Source organism: Protopterus annectens, chromosome 6.part0, assembly GCF_019279795.1.
Source record: "Protopterus annectens isolate FY-2018-M chromosome 6.part0, PAN1.0, whole genome shotgun sequence".
Classification (NCBI taxonomy): domain Eukaryota; kingdom Metazoa; phylum Chordata; order Ceratodontiformes; family Protopteridae; genus Protopterus; species Protopterus annectens.
Window position 1 is genome coordinate 388,275,260 of NC_056737.1, and position 18,358 is coordinate 388,293,617.

Genomic DNA, 18,358 nt, shown 5'->3' on the forward strand with positions numbered 1-18,358 from the left:
GTTCTGGTGCAGGATCTCTAAAATGTCTCTGAAGGAAACATCCTCTTGTGGTGATCTTGGGAACCCTATCCTTACCCCTCATCAAAATCGGTGTCTTTGGTCCAAGATTCTGAAAATAAATCTAAGTGCCTTCTCTTACACAACCTCTTCGGTGGGATGCTGTGGACAGGTATCAGAAGAAAGTGGAAGCTCCTCAGTAGAAACTGCCTGGAAGCTTTCACGGGATGGCTGTCCCTGTGAAGTCGGGTGATGAGGCTTACAACTGAAATCCAATGGAGGAATTGGGACAGGATCTGAGGAATACAGAGTCAAAGAAATCCTTGGATGGGAAAAAACCCTCTGCACTACCTTGAAGGCAGAGGGACCAGGAAAAGTAGAAACCAACCTCACCAGAGCTTAAGCTCTTGGTTCAGCTGATTCCACACCCCTCTTGGATCTCTTCTCTGAGGAGAGAGACAGAGTCGAGCTGTCCAGGGCTGAGGGTCCGGGGGGGGGGTGTGATAGCTCCGAAAATCTTGGAGTCAAGTCATTCCCCCGGATCCAAAGCCAATGCTTCAGCTCTGAGACTCATCCTGCTCAGCAGGTATTGGTGCCAAACGGGTCAAAAAAACCACAGGATCTGAAGAAGAAAGTGGTATCCTCAGATATGACACTTTGACTCTCAGTGGGTCCAATGGCTCTGAAGCTACAGGTCGGATCAGAGAAGGAGTCACAATCGGGTGCAAAGATGGTTGAAGGCTCACGGATCAGATAGCAGCTGGAGACTTTAAAACCCCCATCTGGATCTCTACTCTAAGGAACTTTCTCATTATCCTGTCTACATCTGCTTCAGAAAGACTATGGGAGGATCTGGTCAAGAAGAGATGGTGGCACAACAAGAGGACCACCTAGGAGTATCCTGCAAAAAGGGAGATCTGAGTGTAGGAGACAGAATCGGGGACTCCGACACTATGGGTGTCAGATCTGACACTAACTTCAGCAGGTGGCTTTGAAACTGCAGTGGATCCTGAAGACCATACGGGAGTGTGTTTCCAATGCTCCCTAGGCTCCAAAGATTTCTGTTTTTTGAAGGGGGTTTCAGTCCCTGAAGTAGAAGCTGTAGAAGAAACAGTAGCTGGCAAAAGGCCCTTGAGGATCATCTTACTATTTCTATTACTGATGGCCCTTGAATTAAATCCAGCACAGACTTCACAAGGCACTTCTAAAAGTGAAGGGCCCAAACAATAAACATACTCCATGTGGGCATAAAAATTAAGTATCTTTGGCCACAGGAAATGCACTCTTTAAACCTGAAAGTTTTATCAGCCATACCTATGCTAAACAATAAAACAATAAATAAAAAAAACTATGCTAACACCTATACAAAGTTTTTTTCTTATAGAGAGAGAGAGAAAGAAGCTTGTACTAAAAAAAAAAAAAAAAATACATTAGAATGAGCGTAAAAAAGGCTGATACTAACTATGGTAACAAAAGAACCTATAAAAGGTAGAATAAAAAGGTTAGAGAACTACCGAGAGGAGTAAAGGGAGGAAGTGTTCTATAAAAGTGATATAGCAACATCAAAAGGAGTCAAATTCTGTTTTTCTACTCAAAGAACCTAATAAGTGCAACCCAGAGCTTGAGAGAACACAATCACGACGGAATCGTTACAGCAGCAAACAAGATCTGAGGCAATTTAGCAGTACCGGGACATTATGGGTAAAGGAAGGAGCTCAAGAGTCAGATCCAAGAATCTGGAGAAAACAGATGGGTCAGATCTGAGACCCATTCGTTGAGGAATGAATGAAAATGACAACATCAGATCTAGAAAGAATACAAATGGAAATGTTTATGAAAGACCTAAGTATGCCAAGATTAGAAGCAGATGAGGCACAACAATTAACAGTTAAGATAGGACAAGATGAAATAAAAACTGTGATGTATGATCAACCTGCAGGAAAATCTTTAGCAACAGATGGTATTCCTGTGGAAGACTGGATTTTAGGAGGGAAGAAAGTGATAAAGATCTGAGAGATTTTGGTTAGCAGTATTTTAAAAGGAGGGGAGCACCGACATCTTATTTATTTATTTATTTCCAGTTTGATGACCGGGGAGGTCCACTGGGAGAAAAGCTCCAATAATACATAGTACAAGCTCTATAATATGAAGTACAATACATAGTGGAAACAGAAACAAACTAAGCAAACTTTACATACAAAATAGCAAAAACTAAACAAAAGTTAAACAGCAGCTTGGAGAAGGATGTAAAGCATATTTACATGTTTAGTGGTTGAGAACAGTAGTACAAGATTAAATTAATACAGAGGTTCAAATCATCTGAGAATGATATAGAAGTAACATTAGCATGGATGAGTTCTTTATGCATGAATATTAGCATGAGTTAAATTAATACGGAGGTTTAAATCCTGTAAGAGTGGTATAGAGGTAGCATGGAAGAAAGCTGAGGCCGTAATGCCTAAAGACAGTAAAGATCCATCAGACCCAGTTTTCATATAGATCCATTTAATTCTGAAACCATGTTTTTACAATTTTTATGTCTATATTAGCTTAATGAATGGCAAAGGTTTTGCCAAAATTGATGCATGTGGATTGATGTGGTTTTGTGGAGGGAAGGCAAACATTTCAAAACATTAAAAGAACACTGATTATCCAGAGAGAAGCAGAATATAAGAAAATACCACTGCTATTGTCAAGTCTTGAAGCAGAGGAAGCATATGACAGAGTAAGCTATGATTTCAAGAGTAGGGCAATGGAAGCATTTGCATTCCCTGATACAATAACAAGGTTAATTAAGAGGATATATGAAGGACCGAAAGCAAGAATTAAAGTGGGAGGGCTCCTCTCTGATAGGTTGTGTCTGAACAGAGGAAACCAGACAGAGGTGTCTTCTTTCCCCTTTAATTGCTTTAAAGTCTATGGCAAAGAAAATATGGGACTCAAAAATTTAAGGATATAGTTGATATGGTAATCAAGTAAAGTTGGCTTTATTTGCAAATTATATACTTTTGTACTGGACAAATCCAGAACAAGACATCTCAGTGTAGGGGAACAACTTAAGAGTGTTTCAGGTCTTTTTAGGATATTAAACTAAAGTATATAAAAAAGAGACAACAGACATAAATTATATACCCCATACATGAATTGGTCAGCAATACCCATATTTATGGAGATATAAGATGAAGTATTTAGGATAATGGATTAAAATGCCTTCTAAGGATATATGAAAAAACTAAACAAAAGATAACACAAAAACTAAAAAAAAAATGGAAGCTCTTGTTAATAGATATGGATAGCAAGACACAAGCAGTGAAATATGTTTTCAGTCCCTTTAGATTTATAAACAGGAAGCGCATACTTTTATCAACCAGAGGAGACACTGCGGACAATTATTAATAAACAGTTGAAGGAATGTATCTGGGAGGTGAAGAAGGCAATGATTAAGTAGGATAGCATGATCCTTAAAATAGAACAAGGTGGTGTAGGATTACCTGATTTGAAGTGCTATTTTTACGGCTATATAATTAAGGCTTATATACATAACATAAACCGAAAGTTATAATTCAAACTAGACAACAATGATGTAGTAGTAGTTTGGGAGGGGGGATTCAAGAAATAGAGAGAGACTGGAATTTAGGATGAATATTCCTAAGGAGAATGACAACAGCCACTGAGAATATTATATTGATACAGTAACAGAAAGTATTTAAAAATTAGGCCAACACGAGAATGGAAAAAGGAGATTTTGCTGATAAGAATAACTGCAAATAGAGGTACAGAGATTAGGCAAGAGGGTCTGGAATTTACTGGAGAAAACCAAGAATTTACAGGAAAAAAAGGAACCGAGGTATTTGTAGTAAATAACTAGAGAGGGAAAGGTAAATGAATGGGATGAGGACAAAAATATATTTGGCCTGCAGGTTAGACAATGCCTTCCCTACAGGGATAGATATCAAAGTATAGGCAAAGACAAAGGGATAAGGAAATCCTCAGTGAAAAGACTTCGGGTATATATGGCATAGTAGCAGAGAATAATCAGACAACCTATGTAGATGATTCTACAGGAATGAGAAGTGTACTAACTGGTTCTCTGAGGGAGCAGCTGATGCATGGAACAGACTGCCAAATTAAATTAAAGCAAGCACTAGTTTAGATATTTTTAAGAACAGCGTGGACACTTATTATAGGAACAAATGTTTTGGTATATTGGGAGGCTAGAAGGTCATTAATGCCAGTGACTGAAATATTTGTTAGTATGTATGTATGTGCTCTAGTATAATTTGTAGGTGAATCTAGAACAGAAGCTGATGTTAAAAAAGGATTATTAGTAGGGAATATTAAAAACTGTAAGATAATGATAAGAATCAATCAGAAGAGTTTAGAATAGATTGGGAAGAGAAACTGGATAAGCAATTTACAAGGGAACAACAGGAGGACATATGCATGGCTCCAAGTGTACAACCACCTGGAATGCAGGATCTGAACTGTCTACATACACAGTAAGGACTTAAGTTTAATTCTGTTGGCTGACAAAAAAGCAATTACAAGAAAATGGAAATCAAAGTCAATACTGTAACCGAGATAAAAGTACTGGAAGTGGGATAGAGCAAATTACATAGAGATAAATGGAAATTGTGAGAACAATGCATACAGTATAATGTTCAGGAGGAGAAGTGAGGTTTAAGGAAAGATAGGAATTGAGCAATTCACATAATGCAAGACTGATAATAGTTATAAAAAAGAACATATGTGATGTACGTTGTGTATGTCTGGAAGCATGTCAATGTGGTCTGTTTTCTTGTATATTAATGTATGCTTTCTATGTCTTATATGATAATTTAATAAAAGTGTTAAAAATATCAGAAAGGCTACTTTGCCCATAACAACATGGAATGCAAATAGCCTTATAGGTACAGGAAAAAAAAATCAAAGAGTACTGAATTGCATTAAGAACTATAAAGTGTAAATAGCAATTAAATACAAGGATTGAGCTGAGCATTCAAGTTTCACAGAGAAAAGATTTTTTTGGGGGGGTGGATAATTCAGTGGAATATTAGGGAAAGGAAAATTACAGTAATAATACTGACTGTGACAGGTTACTGGCAGGGGAGGAGGATTACACAGGCATGCATTTATATTCCACCTAAAACTGGAGTCATGGAGGAGAAATTCTGGGAGAAATAAGCCTTTCAGTAGGGAATATTATTTATGGGTGAGGACTGGAACTGGATTTGCAACAGTGAGAACATAACAGGGAGACTCAAAGGAAAATACAACACAGGGTAGACTTTGCAAGAAATACCTGACAATATTTTGGATGGGAGATGTGAATTCAAGAACATCAAGTCAAACAGAATTGATGTTATTTTCCCCAAGATACAGTAACCGGTCTTGAGTGTACAGACATTATCTTTCACAGGAAAATAACGCATCTAATTGAAGACCTTGACATCCATCCAATAACTATATCAGATTATAAAAACAGTAGAGCAAAGATGCGGAGTACTGGTGTAAAAAAGAGATATCTGTGATTCTCTACTTATCTGTTAAACCAGAGGAACTTAATGAATAGGCAGTGGGTATGACTCCATAGACATTAGGGAAAATAAAAAAAATATTTCTGAAGGGATAGCTAGTGAGTGGTATAAAACGAAAGTGAATTTTGAAAAAAATTAAAGTGATACAGTAAAGAGTAATGGGAAAGAAGTAATAGGAATTATTTAAAGGTGGTTGACAAATTTTAAAGTATTATAAAAGAAGTGGAATTTTACAGAAGAAGAGGAGCAAATGCAGAGAGCTAACAAAAAAAATAAAGAAAAATTTGGACAATATGCATGATGGTAGAAAGGTTGCTGTTAAACAACTGCTTTTTAATAACAACTCTAGCATGCAAAAACTATTGAGTTCAGCAACTTAGGCAACAGGAAATACAGTTGTAACCAAGCATAGAGAGCCTATAACAACAAAATATAACCAGGCTGGAGCAGTTTTACACATATTTCGGAAATTTTACGAAAAAATGTGGAAAGTAAAGGAATGGGAAAACCAAGAAATATCACAGATGGAAATATTTAAGAAACACTTGGTTATGTCAAGGTTAGATGAGAATGATGCTCAACAATTAATACTTACAATAGAAGAAATTAAATAAAAATAGTGATGTATCATCGATCAATTTAAGCAGACATTGTATTCTTGTACAAATCTGGAGGTTAGGAGGGAAGAGAGTGACAAAGATAAGCAAGGTTTTGCTTGTCAATATTTTAAAAGTGGGTGAAGTACCAGCATCTTAAAAGAAAGCAGTGGTGGTAGTATTACTGAAAGAAAGTAAGACCCTTCAGATCTCGCTTCATTCTGACCTATTTAAATTTAAAACCATGATTATAAACTGCTTACTGTCTACATTAGCTATGAGAATGGCAAACATATTACCAAAGTTGATAAATATGGATCACTGTGGTTTCATGTATGGGAGGCAAATATTTGAGAACATTAACAGAATATAGATGTTGTCACTTAAACTGATTTAATAAAGACATTTAAAAATGTAATATGCATTAATAATAAAGAAATAAAGCATTGGCTAATGCAGATTAAATCCAAATAAAGAATATACGTAACAATGAAAAAAATACATTTCATAAGCATACAAGATCAGTCAGTATTTTTGCACTAGCTTAGATTTACACTGATTATGGCTCTGAGCCTTTCGCAAGGCCTGTCTGGCTGCAGCAAACACCATTTTTGGTTTGCACTACTACTCAAGTCATGGCTGCAGTGACAACTTGCATTTGGATTAGTACCTTTACCTCAAACTTGGATGCATGGATGCAGTGATGTCACCTACTGGGTCTGTTATTTCATCAGAATTCTGTACCTCTGCACAAACCCTGGCAGTGATCTTAGCTCTTGGATCTGTACATTAACCTAAACTATAGCCAGAATGATCAAAACTACAAGGATCAGATTTTTAACCAAGTGTATTTCTACCTGTGCCTAACTGCAGCTTACTGTCCTGCATATTTCTGACCAAATCCTAGATGCATCAGCTTGTACTTCCTGTTAGCAACTAGCACGGTTCATTAACTTGCAATTTCCAGCAAAGCAGCTCCTAGTTGTAGTAATCATTGTCGCTGGGTAGGAACGCTTACATAAAATCTCAGTCTATTTTAGTATAGTTCTATAAAAACTGGGACTGGCTGACCGTTACACTATCCTAAGAATCTATTTAAGATATTTTTTTATTATTTATTTATTTTACATTTGTTGACCGGGATAGTACATCTGGGTGTGAACCCATTTTCAGTGGAGGCCCAGGGAGAAAAGCTCCAATAAAACAAGAACAACACTGACAGGTTACAGTGTCGGTTTTACATAGAATTTAACAGAAATATCTAGAGACAATAACGAAAGTACAATATACAAAGGGGAAAGTTATTAAAATATAGTAAAGTCATATATATATATATATATATATATATATATATATATATATATATATATATATATACACACATACATACATATATATATTTTTTCTTTTCTTGTTTTTTTTTTTTTGTTTTGAGGGCAGGGGTCCATCTTTAGTTGATCATTTGAGTATACTTTAATACGTGTACATACATATAACCCTTACAAAAAAAAAAAAAAAAAAAAAAAAAGAAATTATCCAAATTATACTCAATGTAGGTAGCTGATAGGTGGTGTTAACAAGTGGGAGTGGGGTATACACGGAGACAAAAATTTAGGAGATGTGGGCTTATGTGGTATTAGCCTGGCTTGGTGCAGGAGCAGAGCCAGTTGTTAGTGAGGTGGTCTTTGAGCAGAATTTTGAATTGGTGTAGGTTAGTAGCATTTAGGATGTGTTGAGGGATTGAGTTCCAAAGTTTAGAAATGTGGTGGGAGTAGAGGGCGTCCCTGGCTTTGTTGTTCCTTTTGGATACTTGGAGGAGTGTTTTGTGTGAGGATCGGAGTTGCCGAGTGTTGGTACATGGTTGGAGTAATTGTTTTAGGGCTGGTGTTCTGTTTGGCTGGTATATTAGTTGGTAAGTAAAGACAAGTTGGGTATAGGTTAGTTGCTGTGGGAATTCTAGCCAATTTATTTGTTGTAGGGCACAGTAGTGTTGGGACCTATATGGGGAGCTAGTGGCGAACTTGGCTACTATTTAAATAAAAGCTTAAACCAATTTTTTTGTAACAGGAAGCAGTAGGACTTTTATATGGATAAAAATAACCAGTTGAGCCATTCATAACCAAAAGCTCAATTTATAAAGAGACACAGCAGTCCCATTCTTTTTTTCTGACTTTTTTCTTCCTCTCTACCACTGGAGTATCAATTCCTTTTTCTCTCTGTCTAAATGTTCCCTACACATTTTGGTGAAAGTCTCTACATCCATATGCTCCTCCCATCACATGCAGGGGAAGAAAGCTTTGAGGGTGAGGGGATTATCCAGACAGCTGTAGGGAGCATTTTACCACATGTCCTAAACAAACTTAATACCTCCTGACTCAGCTAACAGATGCAGCCATACTACAGGCTTCCCAAACATGTATGTTACTGCATTATCCCAGTTCTGGCTAAAGAGTGCACAGCTTAGTATGCATGCTCCAGAGCAAGCAGGCACTGGCCACTCACTATAACCTTTACCTCCTCCAACACATGGGTCACAATTAAGGCTTCATCCCTCCTAGCCATGGAGCCCACTAGAGTTGATCAAGTCTTACTTGAAGTGTTACCTTTAAATCCTTGACTGGCATCACAACAGCATCACCAGTGGCAGGGTGGAGGGCAGGCAATTCAAGATACAAATTTGGAAAACAGACCAGTGCACCCAACAGGATTTGTGCTTCTACTCTTGGTGCCTAAAGGTTTTACAAATAAAAAAAATAACATTGATAAACTCATAACACAATCATATTAGCATAAATTTCAACCAGTACTACATTTTAATAACACACTATATGTCTCATTAGCTATTTGGCTTCTTAACCAAGTAATATAATTTGCTGCAAAGAATGAAAAGTTATAAGGCATTAAAAAAAAAGATGAGATCAAACAATTACAACATGTAGCTAATCAAAGCAACAAAATATCAACTCACTTAGAATAATACAGACTATATAGCACACGGTATACAACGAAATGAAAACAGAAACAGTTAAAATCAGATCAAAGAATAAAGCCAAAACAAATATATATTCACAAATGTATGCCATTAGCACTAATTAATGAAGCAAAATATGTAAATAGCTGTTAAGATACTTATAAAACTAATATATGCACATATTAATTTCAGCAGATCTTTGAAAGATCCTCCCGGCTGGTCTATGATGAATCAATCATCTATGACAGAACCAAAATGGCATTTTGTTCTTGCAAGCAAGCTCAGCCCCCAAGCCCTAAACATCTTGCTAACCAGATACTAATAATAATATAATTGAATGATAAGAATTTCAGCAGTCAGACTAACTGAAACAGTCATCCAAGCACAAGGCAAGATTTACAAAGGGCATTTGGGACTTATAAAAGAACATCCCCTCATTCATCACCTGACATCAAACATGTCCCCACTAGAATACTTATAACCTATCTGGTTCAGTTATTTTCATTTTTTTAGACTCTGGAAATCAAAATCATAAATATGACTGAATTATTGAACGTTGTAAAAAAATAAAAGAAATGGAGGTGGGATCTTTAGATAAAGGAAGGAGCAAACTACATAGAAATAAATGGAATTTGTGGACATTTGCAAATAGATGCACTTCTAACAGCATTTATCACTTCAGTATAAAACAAAACAGTGCACAATCTAGTTTATTCATGAAGGTTAGCCAGTACACTTTTTTTTGTTTTTTTTAACACCTTTACCAAATTATCACTTAAGACATGGGCAAATGTACATTTGTATAAAAGAAAACAAACCATGTTAATATGTTCACAGTTACAAACATTATGCAGTCGATATAACAAGTGTAAACCCCCCCCAGTTAAAATGCCAATTTTTTGTGATATAAAAAATGAGACCACAATAAATAATTTCAAAACTTTTCCCACCTTTAATGTGACCAATAACCTGTATAATTAAATTGAAAAACAAACAAATCTGTTAAGGGGAAAATATAAAAAATAAAAAACATACAATAAGCTGGTTGCATAAGTGTGCACACCCTTAAAATAATGCTTTGTTGAAGCACCTTTTGATTTAATTACATCATTTAATCTTCTTGGGTAGGAGTCTATCAGGATGGCACATCTTGACTTGGCAACATTTGCCCACTCTTCCTTGCAAAAGCAATCCAAATCTGTCAGATTGCGAGGACATCTCTTGTGCACAGCCCTCTTCAGGTCACCCTACAGATTTTCTGTTGGATTTAGGTCTGGGCTCTGGCTGGGACATTCCAAAACTTTTAATTTTCTTCTGGTGAAGCCATTCATTTGTTGATTTGGGTGTATGCTTGGGGTCATTGTCGTGTTGAAAGGTGAATTTCCTCTTTATCTTCAGCTTTCTAGCAGACGGCTGAAGGGTGTGGGCCAAAAGTGATTGGAACTGTTCATAATTCCCTAAACCTTGACAAAAGCTCCAGTTCCAGCTGAAGAAAAGCAACCCCAAAGCATAATATTGCCAACCACCATGCTTCACCATAGGGATGGTGTTCTTTTGGTGATGCGAAGTGTTGTTTTTATGCCAAATGTACCTTTTGGAATTGTGGCCAAAAAGTTCAACCTTGCTTTCATCAGACATAACACATTTTCCCACATGCTTTTGAGAGACTAGATGAACTGTTTTGTAAATGTTAGCCAAGCCTGGATGTTTTTCTGTGTAAGGAAAGGCTTCCATCTTGCAAATCTACCCCACAGCCCAGACACATGGAGAATATAGGAGATTGTTGTCACATGTAGCACAGCCAGAACTTGCCAGAAATTCCTGCAGCTCCTTCAGTGTTACTGTAGGTCTCTCTTGGCATCCTCCCTGACCAGTTTTCGTCTTGTCTTTTCATCACTTTTGGAGGGACGTCCAGTTCTTTGCAACATCACTGTTGTCCCATATTTTATCCACTTTTTGATGACTGCCTTCACTGTGTTCCATGCTATATCCAATGCTGTGGAATTTTTTTTTGTACCCTTCTCCTGATGGATACCTTTCAACAATGAGATCCCTTTGTAAGCTCTCTGCGAACCATGGCTTTCGCTGTAGCAGGCAACTGAGTAAATGTCAGGGAAATCCTACTAGGAGAGTTGAACTTTATTTGGAGTTAATCAGAGTCTCTTTAATTGATGGCAGGTGTGTACCCAAGAAGACTGAATGCTGTAATTAAATCAAAAGGTGCTTCAACAAAGTATTAGTTTAAAGGTGTGCACACTTATGCAACAAGCTTATTGTACTTTTTTTATTTTTTATATTTATTCCCCTAACAGATTAGTTTGTTTTTCAATTGAATTCTACAGTTTACATGGCACTTTAAAGGTAGGAAGAGTTTTGAAATGATTTATTGTGGTCTCATTTTTTTATATCACAAAAACCTGGCATTTTAACAGGGGTGTGTACACTTTTTATATCCACTGTACATCAAATATATTCTTTTATACAATCAAAAATTACATAACGTAATCAATTCCTGCCTTCTCTTAAACCTTACTCTTCCTCCAAAACATTATTCTGCATGTATTTTTCCCACAATTTCCATTTTTGTTTCTATGTAATTTGCTCCTACCCTTTTCTAAAGATTCCACTTTCAATTCTGACACCAGTGCAATTTTTCTTAAACCTAAATCAAGTTAACTTAGAGTATGCAAGTAGTTTTTTTACATGTCTAGGAGAGAACATAAATAGGACAAGAAAGGATGGTGTCATGTAAGTGGGAATGCAGGCTCTAGCATACATTTCCAAGGTGATAAACCTATCTTTAAGATACACAAAGCCTGTGGGTGTTGTGGTCTATTTCCAGCAAATACCCTTACATGGAGGGGTAGTTGCCCTTTTTGGAAAGCATATACAGTTGTGTGTGTGTGTGTGTTTGCTGTGAGTTAAAAGAGGTTGAAAGGTGGATAAAAATGAAAATGTACATAGTTTTTTTTTTCTTGAGAGTTTTTATTGAAGCAAAATGTCTGGGAAAATGCAGCATGGGTTCAAACAGACAGGATAAACCACAAATGCATAAATGATCAGCCTCCAAACATTGGTGGACAGATAGAAACATATTCAAAAACACTGTCATGTAAAATATTTGAAAGTATGACTTCCTTATCAATAATATCATGGAATGTAAATGGCATTGTAAATAAGGTGAAGAGAGGGTAAAGAGTATTTGATTACATTACAAAGTGTGGGATTCAGAATTCATAGCACCCAATGCCTCACAGCAGGGTTGTGACAGTGAGAAGAGTGCATATATTCAGGCAGCAGTTGCAGAACCTACTAGATAAAGCAGGACAAGATAAATTGGTGTTGATAATGGGGGACTTTAATGCACATGTAGAATCAGCAATTGCAAATTCATCCCCAGTGAAACAGTTTGCCCACAGCATAAAGCACTGCTTGCCAAAATCAGCTGCAGCAGTGGTCAGAGAAGACTCTAATGTCAACAGAGACCAGGCTGAAGACCTGAAGTTGAAATACTCAGGGTTCTAGCACTTCAAGAAGAATATTAAATAGGTGGACTTGAAGAAAAACATCATCTCAAAAAAGCATGTGTGAGGACTACAGAGTAAATATGCAGCTCAGCCAGGCACAGAAATAAGATACACAAGGTAAGCTGGCGGCAGAATGTTGAAGTCCAGGAAGTCATCAAAAGAAAGGAGGAGTATAAGAAAAAGTGGAAGACAGAAAAGACAGACCAAGCTCAGCAGGAATACTGATTGGCTAACAAACAGACTAAGACAGCAGTTGCAAAAGTGAAGAACAAGTCATCAGAGGCACTAAACCAGCTTCTGGAAAGTGACTCTGCAAATGACACAAAGAAACTCTGTCAATCTGCAAAGCAAAGACAGAAAGATAAAGAAGATAGTCATTATACACGTCTTCTTAAGGGATGCCAGAAAAACTGCTCACCAGTGCCCAGGATATCAGATGAAACAAATACTTCCAGCAGCTTCAGAATGAAGAACCCCTCACTGAATCTCTACTGCCCTAGACACACACGAAAATGAAAGATGATGATTAGCCCACCCTAGAACAAATAAGAATGGCACTGAGGAAATGAAGTCAGGGAAAGCATCAGGCTCAGATGAGGTCACAGCAGATATCAAGATGTTGGTTGCATTAGGGGAGAAAGGGCTTATGAAGGTGGTTGCAGCAGTACAGAAGAAAGTCGCATCTTAGATGACTGGAGAATTAGTATATAAGCGCCAATGTACATGAACAAAGGGGATATTCACAACTGTGGGCAGTATAGAGTTAACAGACTCCTGTCACACTGTATGAAACTTCTGGACAAGGTGAGTGATAAACGAATACGCACAGCAGTAGAAAGCAAGATAGGAGACAAGCAGCTCAGATTAAAATCATAATGCAGTTCAACAGACCTGATATTTACAGAGATAGACAGCTGAGAAGAAGCTAAAGATGAAGAAAGACTCCAAATGGGCATTCCTAGACTTGGAGAAAACATATGAAAAATTCCAAAGACAGATGATTTGAGCAGCCCTGAGATGGTTCCAGGCCCCAGGAACATAAGAAGAATTAGTTCAGGCTATGTACAAGGATCTAATGACAAGTACAAACAGTGCTGAGACTCACAGAGGTGTTTCCCAGTGGTAACAGGTGGGCATCAGGGTTTAGTTCTCAGCCCACTGCTATTCATGCTGGTGATGAACTACATTAGCAAACAGGTCGAAAGGGTTAGAGCAACAAAGTTGCTGTACGAAGATTATGTAGCGTTACAGGCAGACTCTGAACAAGAACTTCAACAAAGGATAGAGGATTGGAATACAAAACTGAAGGCACATGGAATGAAACGGAGTAGATAAGACAGTTGTAATAACAGCAAACAGGGGAAATTAGAAGATAAAAGGGAAGATGGTGGAACAGGTTAACAGCTTCAAGTATATGGAAGGGGACTGGTTAGGGAGAAGGGAAGCTTGAATGAGTAGGTCAAAGCTAGAATCAGAAGGGAAGCTTGAATGAGTAGGTCAAAGCTAGAATCAGAGGGGATGCAGCCAAATGGCAAAGAGTGTCATGGGTGGTGTACAACAAAAGAATGCCAAGGAAGATGAAAACTAGTGAATAACACAGCAGTGTAACCAGTATACTGTATGGTACAGAAACCTGGTTAATGAAGGCAGAGCAGATGAGGAAGCTAGAGGTGATGGAGATAAAGTGCCTGAGAAGGATTGCAGGATGCACATTGTGAGAGAGATGAAAAAATGAGGACATTACAGCAGAAACCCCAGTAGCTCCAATTACAGAAAAGGTCAAAGAGAACAGATTACAGAGGAATGTAGAAGGAAGTCTGGTGAAGAAGATTTGGAACAGGCATGAAGAAGCAAAGAGAATAACGAGGGTGCCCAGCAAAGACATGGATGGATTGTGTGACACAATTCCTACGATAGACATCATAACTGTTGAAGAAGATAGGAGAGTGGCAATAAATGAAGAGAAATGAAAGAGGGGTTGATGATAGGTAATTATTCAGTAGCAGCTTTTTTATTTGTGCTTCTTTTAATAGCTGCAGTACATCAGAAGGAAAAAAAAGAGAGTTTAAAAGGTATCAAAGTTCTTACCTCTAGGCAATACCTTGAGGAATTTTCTGGCTGGGATGTAACCCATATTTTGTGTAAGCAAATCCAGTCTGCAGTGAAGCCAATGGTAATTGCCTTTGGCCAGATTGAAAAGAAGGGAGAATTATTAGTTATGTACTCACCATAACTTGGCATCTGTGTTGTCCATTTTCATTCTTCCTCACAAACAGGTTCAGATCCAACTTGGCCGCATACACTAGACTTCAGATCCAGCTACTGAGCCCTTCCCTCTACCCATAATTCCAACCACATTACCTCAGATTGAGTTTGCTGCCTAATTTCCCACTTGTCCAAGAGAGACAAAAATAGACAGAAGAAAAGACAGGGCTCACACCTTGGACTGTAAGGTTCTAAACACAATACTTCTTGTGATTCTTCATCACAAATGGGACACAGTCCCCAGCAACGGAGCCCTCGAGAGGCCCTCATGGAAGGACGTTGGAGCACTGTCAAACCAAAGGATGCTCTGCTTCTGGATATGATGTCCAACCTATAATGCATAACAAAAATGCATGAGTCTTTGACCAAGTAGCTGCAGCACAAATGTCATCAATGGAGGTCCTTGACCAAAAAGCTGATGAAGCAGCCAAGGACAGAGTTAAATAAGCTTCAGGAAGTCTTTTTTTTAGAATAAACCAATAAAATACAGTCAGTAATCCATTTAGCTAGAGTAAATTTAGATATTGCTTGACTTAGGTGATTAGGGGAAAAGAAATAAAAAGCTGATCTGACTTTCTGAACTGTTTTTGTTCTGTGAAGATAAAATCGTAGTCATCTATGGACATTAAAGAGATGAACATTTTGGAAAAAAGACTGGTAACTGGATGGACTAACTGGTGTTATTTTTCAGATGCCACTTTAGGAAGAAAGGAAGGGTTGTAGTCTGTTGAGAAACCATGTCTTTGTGAAAAACAATGTAAGGGGACTTGGCTGAAAGAGGCTGGAGTTCAGAAATTCTTTTCACTGTAGTTACAGCTACCAAAAAGACAGTTTTCCATAAAAAAAGTTCAGATCATATTTGTCAGAATGTTCAAAGGGCTTCTGAGTTAATCCTTGAAGAACCACAGTAAGGTCCCAAGGAGGAGAAGGGTCTTTTTATTGGTGGTCTGAGAAGAAAAATGCCCTTCATGAAAGCTTTACACAATCTGGAAGAAGCCAGAGAGATTTATTTCCTGAATGGAAATTTGAAATTGCAGTTGACTGAAGTTTAACTGTTACTGTTGAAAAACATGTGCCTTCTTTAAAAAGAGTTGTCAGAAAAAGAAGAATGGCAGAAGTTGAGGCTGAAAAAGGGTTAATATTTTGTTTAGAATCCCAAACAGAAAAGCTTTTCCATTTGCTTCTGTAGACCTGGGAGGCCAAAATAATATCACAAACTGGGGGAAAAAAGCCTGGACTGTCTATTACTGGAAATGGAGAAACAAAGCAGTTAACTTGAAGGAGTGGAGGTTGGGAAACTGAATTCCTGATGGATGGGATAGGAGATCCTGAGTAGGCTTCAGTATCCATGGAGGATACTGCAAGTGAAACAGAAGAAAAGGGGAACCATGCTTGCCATGGTCAGAAGGGGGCAATGAGGACTACTGAGCTCTTCAGTGTGTTTGCTTTCTGCAAGAATTTTGGAATCAAGGGAAGAGGAGGGTAGGCATAAAGGAGACCCAGGGGCCAATCCTGAAATCACAGCGTCTGTTGGTGACTCCCCCGAGGGGAGATGAAAGGAAAGTACTTGATGCACTTGTTGTTGAAGGGGGTGGCAAATAGGTCGCAGCAAGGTTGGCCACAACGGCTGAAAATCATATTCACTACCGACTGATTGAGAGAGAGCTCGTGAGGCATCAGACTAGACCTGCTTAGATTGTCTGCCAATATGTTATTTTTTCCCAGAATATTTGTCACAGATAGAAAGTGATCTAGAGAGATCACCCATTCCCAAACCCTCATGGCCTCTCTGCACAGGGGACAAGACTGGGTTCCTCCTTGCTTGCTGATGTACCGGACTATTGACATGTTGTCCATCTAAACTGCAACTATCCCCAGAGAGACAGCATCTCGAAATACCTGTAATGCTAGAGGAATTGCTCTCATCTCTAGAACACTGATATGCAAATTGGTCTCTGGAGGGGACCACATGCTTTGCATCGTCCTTCTCATCAAATCCCCACCCCCCCACCCCAATCGGGGCATGTCCGTGGTCATTTTGGTAATCAGGGGTGGAAGACCAAACAGTCTGCTCAGAAAAAGATTGTCAGATTGAATCCAACAAATACGACAAATGTAAATTGGAGCAAGTCTTAAAGAAAGGATAGGGGCTGAAACAGAATGGACTACTGAACAGCCTAGTTCCACTGAAGAATACTCAAAGAAGTGTGCTAAAGGGACCAGTAGTATGGCAGCTGATATCACCCCCAAGAGCTTGCAGCACTAACATTACTGGAGGAGAAGGGTGAGAAAGTATCGTCTGGACCTGATGTCTTAAAGACGTAATGCAATGGCGAGGTAAGGAAGCTACCTGTAGTATTTAAAAGAGTCCATCTAAACTACAGGGTTTGTACCGGAACTAGTTTTGAAATGGTAACATTTATAAAGATACCCAAGGTGTTGCAAATCTGGAGCAAACAGTCACTGGCTTGTAGAACTTGATACTTGGATGGGGCGCTATGAAGCCAATCATCTAGATATGGAAACACCTGTAATATGTTGAGCCTCAAATGAGCTGCTACCACTGCCATGCATTTGGTAAACACCCTGGGGGCTGTGGTGAGTCCAAACGGAAAGGTTTTGAATTAGTAATGACTGGCTCTGAGCCGAAAGCGTAAAGGTTTCCTGGATCGCCTGTCCATTTTTATGCGACAGTACACATCTTGGAGATCTATATGGCATATCCAATTGTCCTTGTGCAGAATGGGCAGGATAGACTGTACTGTGACCATGCAGAACTTCATCTTCTTTACACATTGGTTCAACTTGCTTAGATCCAAAATGGATACGAGGTCCCTTGATTTCTATGGCAATAAAAAGAAGCGTGACTAAATTCTGAATCCTATCTGGTCGGGTGGGACCTTTTGGATGACTCTTTTCTCTAACAGCTTTTATATTTCTTGTGTTGCATCCTTATTCTGACTGGGTTGGATGTTGGGAAGTTTCTTCATTTGAGGAGGAGGAAGGGAAAATGGTAAGTAGAAACCTCCAGATATAATTCTTAGCACTCAAGAATCTTTTGTGATATCTGTCCAGGTGTCTAAGTGCAAAGAGAATCGACCCCCGACTGTCTCAAGAGTTGGACAGTTGGGCAGCGCTTCAGGAACGTTGACAAGACCTATATGAAAATAAATCTCTAAAGCCCTGGTTCTGTGAGCCCCCTCTGCCTCTATGGTGACGTCTACCATTAAAACTCCCTCCTCTGACTCTGGAGGAATTTTACCCACACGAATCCTGGAAAGGTCCTGGAGACTTTTGGAACCACATCTGCTTACCACCTCCCTGGTTTCTTGACAAGGTCAGTCCCCATCCTACATATACCTCTTCAATAATTTGTTCCACCATCTGTTTGGGTATCCCCTTTCTAAAAACAGATATCTTAATGATAAAAATAAATATAAGCCCCTCTTAGGGAATCACCCATTT

At 38.4% G+C, this 18,358-nt stretch overlaps 1 protein-coding gene across 7 annotated transcripts in view; it reads right to left on the bottom strand.

The window, feature by feature from the left end:
- RALGAPA1 (Ral GTPase activating protein catalytic subunit alpha 1) overlaps positions 1–18,358 on the bottom strand; it is a 5,382,632-nt gene that overhangs the window by 1,954,007 nt on the left and 3,410,267 nt on the right. For all 7 annotated transcript variants that reach the window (XM_044074134.1, XM_044074135.1, XM_044074129.1 and 4 more), the window contains one exon: positions 8,734–8,859. In XM_044074134.1, coding sequence (XP_043930069.1) covers positions 8,734–8,859 — 126 coding nt within the window. The remainder of the gene's footprint in view (positions 1–8,733; positions 8,860–18,358) is intronic.